Source organism: Pteropus medius, unplaced genomic scaffold (genome assembly GCF_902729225.1).
Source record: "Pteropus medius unplaced genomic scaffold, Ma_sr-lr_union100, whole genome shotgun sequence".
Classification (NCBI taxonomy): Eukaryota; Metazoa; Chordata; class Mammalia; order Chiroptera; family Pteropodidae; genus Pteropus; species Pteropus medius.
The window spans coordinates 183440-201032 of record NW_024342648.1 but is presented as its reverse complement, the minus strand read 5'-3'; the positions used below and the strand labels follow the sequence as shown (position 1 = coordinate 201032).

The 17593-nt window shown below is 55.2% G+C and overlaps 1 protein-coding gene across 8 annotated transcripts in view; it reads right to left on the bottom strand.

The window, feature by feature from the left end:
• Nucleotides 1–17593, bottom strand: part of ATP2B3 (ATPase plasma membrane Ca2+ transporting 3) — a 64210-nt gene that overhangs the window by 13471 nt on the left and 33146 nt on the right. For all 8 annotated transcript variants that reach the window (XM_039866931.1, XM_039866934.1, XM_039866933.1 and 5 more), the window contains 9 exons: nucleotides 15593–15827; nucleotides 10981–11160; nucleotides 10746–10833; nucleotides 9996–10102; nucleotides 8739–8930; nucleotides 6976–7189; nucleotides 5288–5499; nucleotides 4121–4228; nucleotides 2038–2220 (listed from right to left, as the gene is read on the bottom strand). In XM_039866931.1, coding sequence (XP_039722865.1) covers nucleotides 2038–2220; nucleotides 4121–4228; nucleotides 5288–5499; nucleotides 6976–7189; nucleotides 8739–8930; nucleotides 9996–10102; nucleotides 10746–10833; nucleotides 10981–11160; nucleotides 15593–15827 — 1519 coding nt within the window. The remainder of the gene's footprint in view (nucleotides 1–2037; nucleotides 2221–4120; nucleotides 4229–5287; nucleotides 5500–6975; nucleotides 7190–8738; nucleotides 8931–9995; nucleotides 10103–10745; nucleotides 10834–10980; nucleotides 11161–15592; nucleotides 15828–17593) is intronic.

Below are 17593 nucleotides of genomic sequence, written 5' to 3'. Positions count from 1 at the left end.
AAGGGAGCGGGTTTTACAGGGATGCAGGGTATTTGGGGTGACGCTAAGAGTCAGGGGCGTAGGATGGGGACAGAGGCTACATAAGCGATGGCATGGAGAGTGGAGCTGGATGGGCCGAGCTGAGCAAGGGCTGGAGGAGTAGGTAGGAGGCTGGGAGCCTGTGGCCAGAATTGAGGCCGAGGCCTGGGAAAGAGAGCCCCGTGAGTCTCCCAGGGTTGTGCAGGAGCAGCTGGTGAGCATCGGACCCAGAGTGGGGCAGGCACAGGCTGCCAAGGGAGGGCGCTTTTGGGATGAGCCTGTGGCGATGTGTGACAGGCTGGAGGCAGACAGCGGGGAGAGGTGTGTTCTCAGGTCCTGCCCCAGGCCGAGGGACCCACAGTGGGAAGTTGCCTAAATAGACTCTGGAGAAAGGCCAGGCCAGGTGCACAATGGTGTCTTCCCTCTGGTGAGACCCTGAGGCTGGCGGTCTTGGACTGGAGGCGAGTGGTAGGAAGCCCAGAAGGGGCAGGAAGGGACTGGTGTCACCAGGTGGCTATGCTTAGAGGAGGCTTTGGGGGCCTGGGTGGCAGCAGGGAGCCTCAATCCAGGCAGAGAGGCTGGTGGCTGTGCCAGGAGGATGGAGGTGGGGGCAGAGGGTGACTGGATTGGACATGTGCATTTGAGGAAGCAGAACTGAGCTAAGGAGCCAACGAGCCATGTCGACGTACCAGATGTTTAGGGAGACAGGAAGAGGGTCTGGAATAGCTCTGGGGCTCTGGAGCCATCATTCAGAAGCTGGGGGCTTGGAGGAGGTGGGCTCGGGGTGCCAGGGCCTGTGGTCTGGGCTGAGTGCAATGTGTATGCTGTGTGGCATCTTGGTGCAGGTGTGGCACTCCAGGGTTTTTGGCTGGGCGGAGGAGGAGGTGGTGAGTGAGGGGCGTTGGAATTGTCCAGGAAGAGACCAGCTTCCATGGGGCCTAGTGGGGCAGGTTGGCAAGGGCTAAAGGAGAAGGTGTAGGAAACGCACTTCAGGTGACGCAATGGGGCTGAGGGCAGGATCCCCTACAGATGGGGCAGCTCTCACCCGCTCCTCTTTCCTTCCTTACTAGGTCTGGCTTCCCAGGTCCATGGGATTTTCAACACTTGAGGGCCACAGCAGGGTGGACCGATGTCTCAGCGGGAAGTGGGGGTGCCAGGCAAGCGAGGTTGAGGAACAGAGAGCGAGGTGGAGAGGGGATAGGAAGCCACCAGTGAGAGCAGGGCTGATGGCACTTCCAGAAGGGTGTTGGGAAGAAGCCTTGAAGCAAGATGGATGGAGGGACAGCCAGACCCCGGGAGCTGGGAGGATGCCTTGCAGACCTTGGCAAGAACCTCTGGGACACTGAGGGCATAGGCTAGGCTGCGATGGGATCACGAGCGAGTGTGTAGGAAAAACATGGAGAGACAGCAAGTATGCAACATTCTGGCAAGAAGCCTGGCCAAGAAGAGTCGGGGGCAGAAAGCAGGGCTGGCTCTGGCAGGCAGGCTCTCCTGAATCTTTGGCAATGCCCGTGGCCGGGTGACTTTATAGAGGACTGCAGCTCTGATATTTGGAGAGTGAGGATCGACTTTGTAGCCAGAGTCCACTTCCCAAAAATCGTCTTTTCACAGAATTCACAACATAACCCAATAAACAATGAGCTCACCAAGAGCTACTTGAAATGGGCATCATCTAGCTTATCTCCAGAATGTCACTTTCCTGTGACCTGGGGAAGTTCCCACCAAATGAGGAGAGGCCTAGCAGCTCCACAGAGACCCCAGAGAGACAACCCACTACAGGGAGGGCCACCTGGGCTCTAAGGGGACTGACGGGGACAGGCCATCTCAGTGCCACCATTGCTGGCGGGCATGTTCGGGGATGGCATATGGACACTAGCAACTGCACTTGTGATGGTGGCTGCAAGACCCAAGGGTTTCCCTGTCAGTCTCGGGCTCACCTCTCCCATGCTCTGCCTCTTCCTTGCTTTCACCCCCTCAAGGCAAAAAAAGCTAGACTAGCCAAGTGGCATGGCAGCTTACCTGAGTCTGGATCCGGTTGAGGCCCCGGAACCAGAGGATCTGGCCTCTGCGGAGCTCCCGCTCGGCGTGGTCAATCTCTTCCTCCCCCTCGGCCAGCTCCTCGTCGGTCATCTCATCCTTCCCAGGCCCGTGCCCTGCCTCCTTCAGGCACTTGAGCTGGCTGGTGGGAATGGTGGCAATGACCTAGGGGGTCAGAGGTGAGGGGCAGCAGGTAGAGGTGCCATTAGAGCAAGGCTGAGCCTTTCAGGGTGGGAGCTCTGCTGGGGCCCAGAAGGGACTCAGACTGCTCCCCTCCCTCTGACACTAGCTGAGGCCAGCGTCTCCATCTCCCCATCCCCCCCCCGCCGCAGAACTGGACACCCTTTCATTGTTTCTGAGGCTGCATGCTGGGGCCACTTTTGGTGCCAAATGCCACTCTCCAGAGGGCAATCCAGCCTTTTTCTTCTGGAGGGCATTGTTTTCCATGTTTAATAAAAAACAGCAGACCCAGAGTAGTCCCTGGGGAGTTGGGTGTGCAGCTTTTCCCAGAGAGGGGGCAGTGATGTGGCTGGAGCCCAGGGCCCCGGGCGGGGGGCCTGCAGTCCCCCAGTGTGCATGCCTGTGGTTCCTCTGTACTCTTTCCCAGCCAGCTAGAGTGCCAGAGGGGCGGCCAATGCAACCTTCTCTCATAGTGTGTGCATTAAGGTAGGGGTCCCTGGCCCCCAGGCCGCAGACCGGTACCCCAGTCAGTGGACTGTTAGGAACTGGGCTGCACAGCAGGAGGTGAGTGGTAGGCAAGTGAGTGAAGCTTCATCTGTATCTGCAGCCGCTCCCCAGCGCCAGCATCACCGCCTCAGCTCCGCCTCAGATCATCAGACATTAGATTCTCATAGGAGCACCGATCCCTGGTGCCCAAAAGGTTGGGGACTGCTGCATTAAGGGATTCACCTTACCAGAGGGAGCTGTGGCCTTGGCCCCCATCTCCTGGGAGGGAACCTCTGGGCCCCTGGCACATCCTGCCTAATGAGACGGTCTTGGTTTGCCCGGGCTGTGGGCTCTGCCATGCAGTCTATGCTGACAGTGCTTTCTGGTGGGAGCTTGGGCCGCACACTTCCAGGAACTAGACACTGAGGGTCTAGGGTCAGCCACGTGGGTGCTCCAGGCCTGCGCGATGGACCCCTAGTAAAGTCTCTGGACACCACTGCTCAGGGGGCTTCCCCGGTGGCATCACTCCGTGAGTGTTGTCACACACCGTTGCTGGGAGAAACTATGCTGTCCACATGACTCTGCTGGCACGGGACCTGGAAGCTCTCGCCTGGTCTCTCCTGGGCCCGGCCTATGTATGCTTGATCTTGGACTTCCGGCCTTTAGAGCTATGAGAGAATAATCTGTGCTGTTTAGGCTGCCCAGGCTGTGGCATCCGTGGTGGCGGGCTGAGGTGAGTAAGATGTGGAACAAAGTGGACCCTGGACTCAGCATCCTACGCCAGTGTTCTAGACCTCCTGAGAAATGCTTTCAGAGGCCAGACCAGCCCCTTCTGTACTCCGAGCAGCCCTAGCACCCAGCCTCTTTCTTCCTGCTTTAGTCCCCAGGTGATGTGAACTCCCCTGGGCAGCTCACAGAGCTCGAGGTGTTGGAGTTTCCCTTTTCATCAGCTCAAAGCATTTCCTTATTCCCTTTCAGATTTTCTCTTTGCCCCTTGGAAAATTTAACAGGGTATTTTTTTATTTTCAAATATGTGGAGATTTTCCAAGGTACCCAGTTGTGAGAGATGATTTTTGGGTCCTTTCATAAAAAGGTGGTTTTGTCGGGGCCCTGTGACATCCGAGCCATGGTCCTTTGCCTTTTTTCTGCTAATACTGTCACTTCTGGCCTTGCACCTGGGTTGTGGCATGCCCCAGGTCTGAGCACGGCCGCGTGGTGCCACCCACCTGAACATGCTGCATGCTTTCCCAGGCATGAGTTGTGTGGCTCCGGGGCAGGGAGCCAGGGCAGGGTTCCCTGGGCTGCCCATGATGCCCCAGCTTCGTGCCTGTCACCGGTGCTGTTGGAGAGCAGATGGGAAGGGGACAGGGCTGGGAAAGCTGACAAGGCAGACACTCACCTGTCCCCAGACCAGCTCCCCAACGCCAACAAATAGGCACCAGAGCCACTGCTCCGTGGACAGGGGGGAGCAGCTGAAGGGCTTTCCACCAAACTGGACGATGACAATCTGCAGGAGAGGGGTGGGAAGAGGTGGGTCCAGCCGTCACAGCTACTGATGCCATGCTACTCCTCCAGCATTCGGGGCCCACCCTGCCCTCCAGGCTGGCCCTGCCACCCTGCTCACAGACTCAGATGGGCTGTTGGTTCCTCCAGGCAGATGGGCCTCTTGCTGGGGCTCAGTGAATTAGCCATATTCCAAGTTCCGTAAACCTGATACTTTAACATGTACTCTGCAGGCATATGCTGCACATGCCTCGTTTTGGACGCCCTGGTGACACACCTGAGTCACCTTGCCTGGGCCTCTTGCTCCCTCACTGTTGCCTCTGTGAGAAGAAGCCTGTACTCAGAGGTGAGCATTTTAAATACAGACCAACTACCTTCTGGGTTACTGGGCTCTCACACTCCACGTCACTGTCCGTTGCCCTAATTACCCGGGGCCACGTTCCAGACAACCAGGGATAGCCCTCTGCCCCAGCACCCCGAAACCACTCACACTAGCGAGTCCTCAGGCTGCTTACCTCACCTCATGGTTCTTCCCCCCAAAACTGAAGTAAAGGCTCTTTCTTGCCCACGGTTCCCCGTTCTCCCTCAGCCTCCTGACTAATCCAAGTGCTTCCTCGGGTGGTCCCCCACACTGTGGCAGGCCCCCTCCTCTGAGAACTCTGAGGAACAAAGTATTCTGGCTCGTAAGACTCACTATACCTGATGTTTTCTATTACTATGCTGTGTTCAAACGTTTGGCCCTTCCCGAGAGCTGACCGACCAGCCCGTCCACAGCACTGTGGCAGGCGGAGGACTGTGGGTCAGCACTGGGGACAGGGTATCTCCAATGGAAACTTCTGGAGTTATGGTTGCCTCCCACCAAGGAATGAAGCGCTAGCAATGGCGGCGACAGACCTGAAGGACCTGTGAGAAGGTCAGTTCTGAGGAAGGCCCACTGAGCCCCGTTGGACGCCAGCAGATGGACCCGGGGTGAGGCCCGCAGTGATGTGCACAGAGGCCGGTAGCGGGGGCACATGATTCCCCGCTGCCCCACCTTTTCCAAGAGTGTAGCCGCCCCTCCTACCTGAATCGCAAAGGTGCCCAGGACGATGGTGCAGAAGATGGGGTTGCCGAAGATGCCGTGGAAGACATTGCGTTCGCCGTGGACCTTGCGGGCGTTGACCTCGTTGAAGAGCTGCATCATGACGAACGTGTTGAAGATGATGGTGTAGTGCTCCGAGGGCGGCGAGTGCAGAGGCGCGTTCCTCCCGCTGTCGATGTCGAAGAAGAGTTCCCCTACGAGCCAGATGCAGTGACACCACTGTCAGGAGAGCGGAAGGAGTGCCCCACCCCATGGGGTGGCAGTCGAGGCTGAGGTCTGGGCCTCGGAGGTGGGGGTCTGGCACTGAGACCAAGGGCAGGAATAAAGAAGACAGACCCATGCTGCTCCCAAGAAATCAAAGAAAGACCCCCTAGAAGTTTCCCAGATACTGACATTTGGGGTCCCCCCCACCATGACTCCTGTACACTGAGCTTTGAATCTGCTGCCAGGAATGTGTGCTGAAGGCGGAGCCTCACTAGGCTCTGGAGGACAGTCATGCTGACCCAGGCCAGCACACCATCCAGGATCGGCAGACACACAGAGAGCGCCCCAGTATAAAGGAGAGAGAACACAAACGGACAAACCAACAAACCCGCCCCTGACATAAACAAAGGAATCTGCTAAATGGATCCTGCCAGATACGGAAGACAACTCCGAAGATGACAGAACAGCTGCCACTGGTGCCAGGCTTCCAAGAAGCAGCCGGTGTGCTTGAGCAACTGTCCCCGACCTTTTTGGCCCCAGGGACCGGGGCTCCTATGAGAATCTAACGCCTGATGATCTGAGGCGGAGCTGAGGCGGTGATGCTGGCGCTGGGGAGCGGCTGCAGATACAGATGACGCTTCACTCACTTGCCCACCGCTCACCTCCTGCTGTGCGGCCCAGTTCCTCACAGGCCACAGACTGATACCAGTACCAGTCCACAGATAGAGAATTGGGGACCCCTCTGTTAGACATCTCAGCGCCTTCCATGTCTGGGCCACAAGCGTGGCCAGTAGCTGGGGGCCCCATGGTTTTTGTCCTGAGTGACCTCAGAGCAGACTCTCCCCGCCAGTATCTCCTTCTGCTGTCCACACTCTGCCCTCTGCCTTCTCTCCGCTTCCCTGCTCTCCCCCTTCTTCCTTCCTGACTCTCTCTTCCCCTCTTCCCCTCCATTTCCTTTCTGCTCTCTCTCCTCCTCTATTCTTCCTCCTCCTTCTTCTTCTCTTCTCCCTTTTCTCCCTTCCTCTTCTCTTTCCTCCTTCTCTCTCCTTTCTCTTCTCTGCTTCCCCTCCTCTATCTCCTCCTTCTCCCCGCTCCTCCCTCTTCTTCTCTCTCCTTCTCTCCCCTGTGGCCTGGTCCTTTGCCTCCCACAACGTCCAGCAGGGCGCTCTGGTCATTGTCCCCTGGAGAAATAGTCGTGGGGTGAGTGGACAGGTGGGTGAGTGAGCTGGGTCTCAGTGTTTCATGAGACATGCCACGTGCTCTAAGGAGCAGTGGACAGTTTCTCGGCTGCTCAGGGGCTGTGATGCCTGGGTGGGGCGCACGCACAGAGGGACAGCAGGGAGTGAGCGCCCAGGCGTTCTCACTGGAAATTGGGGCCCCGGGTGGTCATCTGTGCCTTCTACCACCAGAAGGAGTCAGAGCCTGCGGGGCTGGTCACAGTGCAATGTGCCCCAGGGCGGACCTACCCACGAAGAGCAGTGTGAAGATGATGGTGAGCTGGTAGACCGCATGGCCCAGGATGTTCTTCATCATGGTTCGAGATATCAGGGGCTTGTCCCGGCCATATGGCTTCCGCAGCAGCAGTGACTCAGTGGGCGGCTCCGTCGCCAGGGCCAGAGAGGCAAACGTGTCCATGATCAAGTTCACCCATAACATCTGCACGGCTTTGAGAGGAGAGTCCTGTGGAAAAGATGCAGTCACTCCAATGTGGGGCTGTAAACCCTACCAGCCCCCGACTCCGGAGAAGAAACTCAGCTTGGAGTCAACATCACTGGGTTTCATTCCAGAGAAAACGCGACAAATCCAACGTCGCCATAAAACGTGACATCCCTATGTTTTCTTAAGGTCAGCAGACAGTTTTCACTGGGCTTTTCGATTCCTGCTCTTAAAATGTTGCCAGTCTCCTTTCTTCTCTCACCTGGTGGCAGCGATCTAGAAGGTGTGGTCCAAATTGTTAGTAGGAGGTTGAAAACCCCCATCAGTTGCCTCAGACTGTGAAAGAGATGGGTGGTCTCCTGGTCTCCCACGGCCAAGGGGGAGGAAGAGGCCCAAGCTGCATCAGACCTTCCTTCTCCTCATCGCCTCTGAGTTGTTGGTTAAAAACCAGATTCACAGAAGCCGGACATCAAGGACCACGTACTATATGATTCCATTCCTATGAAACTTCCAGAACTGACGGATCCACAGAGACAGAAAGCAGATGAATGGGTACCAGGGTCTGGGGAAGGGGAGAGTGGGGATTGCTAGGGGTGATGAAAAACTTCTGGAATGAGATAGTGATGATTGCGTAACATCACAAATGCACTACCGTCCACTGAATTGTACACTTTAAAATGGTTAAAATAGTTATTATGGTACAATTTATATTATGGGAATTTTTTCTCAATAAAAAAACCTTTGAAAAGAAGACAAATTCTGGACAGTCACTAATGGGGAGAATTGGACTATTGAGAAGGAGAAGAGGCTCCTTCAAAGGTTAAATATAGAGCTCCCAGCAGAATCACCACTTCCACTCATAGAACTAGACCCAGGAGAAGTGAAAACGTCGATCCACGCAAAGCATCGTTATTCGCAGCAGCCAAAAGGTGCACACAGTCCAAATGCCCACGGTTAGAGGAACGGAGACATGTGTTCTGTAGCCATATGCGATGGAACATTATTTCTCCATCAAAAAGAATGAAGTATCAATCCATGCTAGAACGCGGACCTCAGAAACATTGTGCTAAGTGAAAGGAGCCAAATACAAAACCCATATATTATGTAATCCTATTTATATGAAATGTCTAGAATAGGCAATTCCGTAGAGACAGGAAGTGGATTGGTGGGTGCAGAGGTGGGGGGAGGGGGAATGGGAAGACTATGAATGGGGATGGGTTTCCTTTTGGGGCGATGGAAATGTTCTGGAGCTAGATAGGTGATAATTGCGCAACGAACACCGTGAATGTACTGAGTGACACGGAACCGTACACTGTCAAATGGTAATTTTTTGGTACGTGAATTTTATCTCAATAAAAACATATCTGCAGCAAAGAAAACACTTGTCACTCCCAACTGGGCCCTCAGGCGGGAGCTTTCAGCCTGCGCACCTGCCAGAGGCTTCCTCTCTGCACTGGGGTCGGACATACGGGGAAGGCAGGGTCTGGGAAACTGGCTGCCTCCTGCAGGCCCCGTGGGTTGCGGGAAGGAAAACCCAGGGTCTTCCTTGGGCAAAGTGGTCCCCGGTGCCCACCTGAGTAATGCAGGCGCCTGTGAAGGCCACGATCACGGCCACCACATTGACCGTCAGCTGGAATTGCAGGAACTTGGAGATGCTGTCATAGACATTGCGGCCCCACATGACCGCCTTGACAATGCTGGTGAAGTTGTCATCAGTCAGGATGATGTCCGAGGCCTCCTTGGCTACATCAGTCCCTGCGATGCCCTGGGGGGGGACACACACACAGTATCCATGGGCCCCTTCCCAACCTCCCATCAACCACCCATCCCATCTGGGCTGATTCCCTGCCTTTCATTACAAAAGGGGCTCCCCACCAGCTGGAAGCAATTATCATTTCATCCAATACATCCTTGTACTAGGAAGGGGAGGTTGTCGCGTGGCTTTGCTCATAAACAAAGAGGGTGCCACCGCCATGTGGCCACCATTGGGTCTTCTGTCCACTGTGAACTCGCTAGAGCAGCTGCATAACGAGCTGCTGAGTCCTGGACGGGGACATCTTTGGCAGAGCAAGTACATGTTCTCCTGGCGCACACAGGGATGTTTGGAAAAGGACTCCAGTTCTTGTTGCTCAAAGGCTCTGATGCAGGGACAGCTTGGTTTTCACAGTGCCCAGGGGCTAGGGCTTAGTCCTTCTCTGGGTCTTAGGTTCTGGGAAGGACTGGCCAATGCCCCGGTGCCTGCCCATGGTGGGCCACATTGAATGTGGCGGAGTAAAGGGCACTCCTTCTCAGTAGGGTGGGGAGAGGGACTTGCTGGGTTTCTGCCTTCAGCAGCCAAGCACAGCTCCTTGCAGAAGGCCGTGATGCCAGGGCTAGCTACCTGGGCTAGTGACTTCCACCCTTTCATCTTGCTCGGCAGGGTCAGGGTTTTACAGAAAGAACTAGCTCCACATAAGCAACAGCAGAGAAGTGCAGAAGAAAAGCTTGTTTGGGGACTCTGCTGCTCACGCTTGGGGCAGAGGTCCACTGAGACAGGGCTAGGAATGGGTAAGGTAGGTGCACCACTGACAAGCCCCCTCCCAGCCCCTCGGTAGTGAGGCCGGTCCCCACTACCGAGCATCATCACACCAAAATACGTTTAAGCTAATGACGCATGTGTCCCTTAACTGGCAGAGCCCGTAGAGGCCCAATCGCCCAAGATATGAGAGAAACTTCTGGCACTCTGCAACCCGCCTTAACACTCACTCCCAGCTTCTTGCACAAAGGTAATGTCCTTGAAACACAAGGCCCTGCCTGGTGTGGTGAGACAGGCTGGCACTGGGCGGCTTACCATGGCGAAGCCCACGTCTGCCTTTTTGAGGGCTGGCCCGTCGTTGGTGCCATCCCCGGTCACGGCCACCACCTGCCGCTGCTCACCGGTGGTACTGTCAATGATCCCTGGAACATAGAATGGGGCCTTGTGTGACCAGCCCTGGAACTTTTGTAAGAAAACCTTTTGAGGTTTCGACTGTTCCTATGGCCCCCAATCCTCTGTGCTCCCTGTCATCTTCAAGATGAAGTTCCTGTGCCTTGACTGGGAGCCCCATCCCCATCCTCCCTGCAGGCCCATCACCCAGTGAGATGATGCAGGGTGGCATGACTTGGTAGAAGGGAAGGGCCCAGCATTGTGTGACTTGGATAAATGCCTCCCTCTCCTGGGCCTCAGTTTCTCCATCTGTTATGATGAGAGGCCAGGCTAAACTGGCATCTCCCTTTCCAGAGAAATGGAAGGGTGAGCTTCGCCATGTCAGTCCTTTGAAGGGGTCTCAATTATTACCTCTATTTTCCCAATGAATAAACAGGTTCAGGGCGGGCCAGTGACTTCCTCTGAGACACAAGCCAACTCTCTAGCAGTGAAGGGTCTAGAGCTGAGGACCCCACTTCTTGGTCACGCCCTGGAGACCCATTTGGGAGCTTGGCTTTGGGTGTATGGGACCAGAAAACATGCTGGGGTGATGGCTACACCCAGGGAATGTTATGTTCCCTCTGGAAAAGGTAAGGGCAGGGGCGGGGGTGAGCAGGAGTGAATTCACTCTATTACCTTTGACCAGAGTGTGCTTGTCAGTGGGAGACGATCGGGCGAGGACTCTCAGCTTGGGCCACACCTTGTCCAGACGCTCCTGTTCTATCTGGGAGGGGGAAGCACATAGCAGCTGCAGGGCCTGGGTGGGCAGGCAGGCAGGGCTGAGCAGAGTGGGGGTGAGTATGGACAACTGGCTAGAACCTTGGACAAAGCCAGGCAGCCCGCTGTGGGAGGGCACATGGGCTGGGCCTACCTCGCCTTTCTCATTGCGGATCCTCCGGTTGAACTCCTTCCCCTCCAGGCACAGGAAGTCCTCCCCAGGCTGGATGATGCCACACTTGGCCGCGATAGCCCGAGCTGTGTTGATGTTGTCCCCGGTCACCATGCGGACTGTAATGCCAGCACGCTGGCATTTTCTGATAGCTTCAGGGACCTGGAATAGACAATAGAGATGGGCCATCAAAGCAAGACATAGTTGTGTCTAGGCTGTACCTTTTCCTCCATCGAAATGTGTAGCACCCCCACCACCCCCGTGGTACTGAGGAAGGGCCTCTGCAGAGGGGTGGGCCTTCAGGAGGCCTGGAGAATAACAGCCTGTCTGTTTTGTCACCGCCACCAGCCTAGCGGGCAGTGAGCAGGGCGCTGCCCTCAGTCCCTAAGCCCCCAAGGTGCTTCCTTTACTGTGCTGGGCCCCAGGGACCAAGAGTGACTCAGATTCAAGCTCTGACACCACAAGCAAGGCTAGGAGAAGCCACTAGAAGCTATTATTCTGTTGAGGGGCGCTGTCCGAGTCATATCTGGACAGGTGACTGTAGAAATCACCCGGCTCCATCAACCTCATTTTCCACTGCAATATGGGGACCCCCAGAGCGGCTGAGCCAGGATCGGCCCCAGTTACCAGGCCAGCTGGCATGGCAGTTGTGTCAGCTCTGGAAGGATGAAAAAGGGACTTCTGTCTCCAGCCACTCTGCCAGATGGCAGGGCCCACTGTGGGCCTGTCCCTTTGGGGCCTGACTCAGGGCAGGCTGCCAGCTGTCAGCTGGCTTGTGGCCAAACTCTGGGCACCCCCTCACTTTTTTTTTTTTACAATATAAAATTTAAAAGATTTAGAGTCACGGGTTTTACATGATAAGGTATTCTTACTACTCATGAGGGGAAATGGAACATATCTTGGTTGCATAGTACACATTTCCATTTTCCAAATATAATACTGGATTCTGAAGAAGGGGAAGAAAAAGAGATCCCCGTGGTGCTGAGTAGAGAACAGGCTGAAGGGAGTTGAGACCAGCCAGGAGGTGGTGGCATGTCCCAGAGAGTAGAGCTCAAGCCTGGACGCGGCGGAGAGTGGAGGGCTGGGAGGAGCTGGGGGATTTCAGATACGGAGGTCAGAGATCGGGCCAGACCTGTGAGATAGATACTCAGAAATGGCCCTGGCAAGGGGTGCAGCCTGGGGACCTGGCTACCTGCTCTGTCCGATGTGCCCACTGTGCCCACGTGAAGGATGCTCACTGCTCCAGCTGAGACGGAGGTCCTGGGGACTGTCTGTGCCCAAGGAGAGAGCTTGACAGCACAGTGTACTGGATGTGGCTCAGCGGCCAGGCCTGGGAGCCTGGGGACAGGGGGTGAGCTGGGCCGCCAGGTGGTGTGAGTGGGGCAGGGCAGCCAGGAGACCCCAGGGGAAGTGGGCAGCAGGTGAGGCTGGGTGGGGTGCAGGTGGATGCTGACCTGGGAGGTCCCGCATGCTGATTGACCCTGTAATGTGCGTTAGGGACACTGTCTGCTCTTTGAGACTCTTGGGATGCTGGATAAGGAGCTATAGGGAGATGCTCCTCTTCTAAGGAACTCCCTCCTGCCCCTGAAGCATCTGGAAGCCACTCCTCTGCTGCCACCACGTGGCTGTGATGAGCCTGAGACCTGGGAGCCCTGCACCTGGGCCTTGTTTGCCTGCTGCATGTGGGTAGAAGGAAGGCCCCCTCCCTCCAAGGGTACCCTCTCCTTCATGGGGCGACTGTCCTTCCTCACTTGTCTCCCTGTGGCCCAGCTCTGGCTCGGCCTGTTCACCATTCATACAGCTTGCCTTCAAGGCCCCTGCGCCCCCCCAGGGCGGACACCTCCGGGCCCTCCCCTGCTGTTGCTGTCTAGGCCTCCAAGGTTTAACAGAGTCCCACCCAACGATCCGCCTGCATCAGCACCCAGGACTCTGCTGGGCCCTTGGTGCTCCCTCCTTGGCCCCCACCCAGCTGGCTGATCTCCGTGGGGTCTGCCCGTCCTTCCCAGCCTGGCTGTGTGGGTGCCATCTGCTGTGCAGACTCTCACTGTCGAGCCAGAGAGAAGCTGTCCCTTTCTCTGGGCCCTGCCACCAAGGCCAGTTTCCGGATTTTAAACAAGCAGCCATCTCTGGCCTCAAGCTTCCCCTGCCCCATGTTTCTGCCCACCGGCAGCCGCTGCAGCTGAGCCTTCATTATATCCTTCGAGGGCCTTGTGTCCATTTATGTCCAAAGTTTTCCTAAGATGAAAACTTACAAAAAAAAAATAACATCCCGGTATGCAGGGCTGGGCCTCACCGCACTCTTATGCAGTCATTCTGCACAGTTTCATCTGCCCCCATCACCTCCAGTCTGGTGTCATTGCCACTTCTGTAAAAGAGCCGACTCGGACCAGAAGATCTACGAATACATCTAAGGCCTCCAGTCTTATATTTAGTCAGCTTTGGTTCATTTAACAAATATTTCGACCAGAAATTAGGGCTCTTTGGCCCAGGGAATCAGGCCAGAAGGGCTCCTTCATGCTTCATGCCTCCATCCAGGCAAGCGGCTGAGGTGGAAGGGGAGGGCGGGCTGCTTGTGATGCTGCTGAAATGGCCTCGGCCAGGGCCTTGGGAGTCCAGGAACGTCACCTTCCTGGGTCTGTGACATACTCCAAAGGAACTTTAGCCTTCCGGCAGCGTCACACAGCCCCAGTAAGCTGGGTGGAAAAGTCTAGAGCTGCCACTGTAGACACCTCCCAGGATGTAAGGAGGGGACACCCACCACCCTGGGAGCATCACTGAACATCAGCCACAGGCCTGCAGCCATGCCGGGGGAAGGGGGCATGGGTAAATGTTCCATTCACAAGGAGAAGGCTATCAGGTCTATGCAAGGGCAACGCAGCTTTATGGCTCAGCTTTGCTGTGTGGATACAACGCTCCTCCACCCTGTGCCTCAGTTTCTCCCTGGTCTGATGAAAAGAAAGGTCTGGCCCCCATGTCTTTGGAGTTGGCCCTGTCACCCTCAGCAGTCACCTCTCCTGTTTTCTCAGGCTGCTCCTCCCACTGTCCCTTTCTCTGGGCCTGTTCCTCTGTCTGGAAGTCTCTCCCCTCCCCTCCGCCACCGTCTGCTTCTTCCCAGGCCAGCCTCCAGGTGTCTCCCCTCTGCACGCGTCTTCTCGGAATTCCGGGACATGCCATCACTGATGACCCACAGCCGGTGTTTACATATGGCAAGTACTGACTTCTGAATCGTGGGTCTTTCATACGTAATCTACTGTGTAAATGCTTGTCTCCCGGAGGACAGGCCAGAAGCTTCTCCTCCCTCATCTTAGCACCCCCCCAGGGCTGCTGGTACACATACATGTGTTCAGGCTAATCAGCAGGATCAAAGTGGCTCCGCTTCTGACATGAGGTGAGTGTCACGGGAAAGGCCCTGAGAGGACAGAAAGGATCCCTTCCCGCCTCCGGCAACTTGCACCCCTTGTGCCTCGCATATCCCCTCTAATGCTTCATGTGCTACAGCTGCCACTGACACCCCAGTCCAGGACCAGCCCTGGAGGCTCTCCCTCCCTAGACGATCTCTTATCTTTAAGGACCGACAACTCTCCCCATTGGTCCTTCACTCTCCACCTTGTCCAGCTTCTGCCTTGTTTGTCTTCAGAAAAGGCATTGGCAAAGTTGTCTGCACGTGCTGGTTCCCTGCGTCGTCATCCCACAGAACCTGGTCAGGTCAAGGTCTCCAATAACCTCCCAATGTTGAGGGCCTACGTCTGCTGTGACCGAGCTAAGCTGCCCTCTTGCTTCAGCCACATGGCCCTCGTGGTTTCCCTTCGCTGTTTGGCTCCTTCCTTTGAGTCTCCTTCGAAGACTTTTCCCAGCTCTGTTCCAGCTGCACTGGCTCCTCAAGACATTACTCATATAAAGATGCTTCTGGAATCTCTCTCCTGCTGGGACCATTGCTTTGAGCTATCTACTCTTACAGCTACTTGCCCACTTGACATTGCCACAGGATTGTCCTGAACCTTACTTGGGCCCAACTAAACCCTCGACTGAGAACTGCCTCACTCTGCCCCTCAAACCTGTGTTCCTTTGGGCTTCCCAGCCCAGCGATGGCAGTGCCATCCACCCCATTTCTCCATACCAGAGCCCCAGGATTCATGCTGACTCCTCCCTCTCCTTCCATCAATCCTGCGGGTGTCACAGCTGTCAAAGTTCTAACTGCCACCCTCTTTCACTTGGTGGAGGCAGAGCCTGAGCCAGGCCTGGAGACCAAGTAGGAGGGGACCTTCCAGAGGGCAGGACAGACTCTCCATGTGGGTGCAAAGGTGAGAGGACAAGGAGCGTCAAGTGTGTTGTGGACGGTCTGGTCTGGGCTGCGGCGGCCATGCTCCTTAGTGGACCTGAGGCTCTGCCATCGCCCACCTTTCCAGACTCCTATGGGCAGCCAGTTTACTCTACCTATCATTATGGTGTGACAGCTGGGAAGACAGAGAAAAGGGGCCGTTCCCTCCTTCCATTTATGTCCAAAGGCTACACCGTGGAGGCCAGATAGGAATAACCACTGCCCCTCCCCCCATTGCCAACAACTTGGGCTGCTCCCAGAGGGGCGGGTGGCTACCTCGGGCCGCACAGGGTCTTCGATGCCCACAACGGCTATGCAAGTGAGGTCGCCCACAACTTCATTCTCGTTGTCCCAGTCAGGCTCCTGGGTGGCAGAGAAGTCCCGGTAGGCGATGCAGATGGTGCGGAGGCCATCGCAAGCCATCGGCTCGATGATCTTCTTCACCATGTCATCCCGGTCCCGAGGGCGGAAGCCACGTAGTTCGCCATTGTTATTTAAGATGTTGGTACACCTGGGGTGGGGACAGAGCAAGGGGAGTCCGGGCAGCAGAGGTTTCTCCAAGGAGGGAGGCGCTCTGCTTGTGTGGGGCTGAATACTGTGTCTTCCCAAGGTCATGTTCTTCCCAGAACCTTGGAATATAAACCTGATTTGGAAATAGGGCGGTTGCAAAGTTAAGATGAGGTCATACTAGATTAGGATGGGCCCTCAATCCGATGACTGGTGTCCTTATACAAACAGGAGAGGACACAAGGAGACAGACACACACAAGGACGAGGCCATGTGACAATGGAGGCAGAGGCTGGAGTCACGCGTCTATAAGCCAAGGAACACCAAAGACTGCCAGTGACAACAGACGCTGGGAGACACAAGAAGGACTCTTCCCTGGAAGCTTCGGAGGGAGTGCAGCCCTTGCCACGCCTTGATTTCAGACTTCTGGCCTCCAGAACTGGGACAAAATAGATTTCTGTTGTTTATGGTCTTTTGTTCTGGCAGCCCCAGGAGCCGGACACTCACAGACCGGTATAGGTTAGGAGACCAAAGGGAGGCTGGGGCACAGGACTCATCACAGCTCCTCCCAGACTCCACAGGAGTTGGGGTTCATCACTCCCGCCTTGCTGCACTTTAGGGCAAGAGTGTGGCACCTGGGCAAAAACTGAAAGCCGCGGAGTGGCCCGTGAGAAGGCAGCAACCCGTGAGAAGGCAGCAACCACGATACGACCTCTGGTGACCCTCAAAGCTTCACAGAAGGGCCCAGGAAAAGGGCAGGCTGGCGGGAATTGGGTGAGGAAGAGGAAGGAGCAAAGGAGCCAAGGGCTCCAGAAGCAGGCGTGCGGGAGGGGTGAAACGTGGAAGAAGCTGGGAGCCTGGAGGCGAATGGCGTCATGTCTTATAAGCCGACGCACAAACGTGGAGGTGGGTGGGGATGGAGGAAGAGAGAAGCCAAAGCCAGGAGGTGGAGGCTGATCAAGGTAAGAGGGGGGGGAGGTTGGGGCACTTGTAGGCGGAGCTGCATGCTCCCCGCTGTTTTTCTAATAGCTTTATCGAGATATAATTCCCAAACCACACAATTCACCCTTTTAAAATGTACAATTCAATGGCTTTTAGTATAGTCACAGGGTTGTGCAACCATCACCAAAGTCAAGGTTAGAACATTTCCATCACCTGTAAAAGAAACCCTGCACAGGAAACAAAAGTAAAAAAAAAAAAAAAAGATAAACTGGACTTCACAGCTGAAAACCATTTGTGCATCCGAGGACGAATCAAGAGTGAAAAGAATATTTACGAATCAGATATGTTAAAGTTCTAATATCCAGAATATATAGAGAATTCTTACAGCTCAACAATAAAAAGGGAAACAAATCGAAGATGGGCAAAGGACTGGAATAGACATTTCTCCAAAGAAGATGCGCGTATGACCAGCGAGCACATGAACGGGCGCCGATATTACCAGTCATCAGGGAAATGGCAAGCAAAACCACCATGAGATCCCTTTTCGCATCCACGAGGATGGCGATGATAGTAATAATAATGATTATTACATGTTGGCAAGCGTGAGGAGAAGTCGGAACCGTCATGCATTGCCGCCGGAAATGTAAAATGGTGCAGCTGCTGTAGAAAAAATGATGGCAGTTCCTTAGTAAGCTAGTCACAGAATTACCATATGACCCAGCAATTCCACTCCTAGGAATATATACAGGAGAACTGAAAAGACATGTTCAAAGAAAAAGAAAATGTTCGAAGAAAAATGTTCATAGCAGCAGGATTCACAGTAGCCAA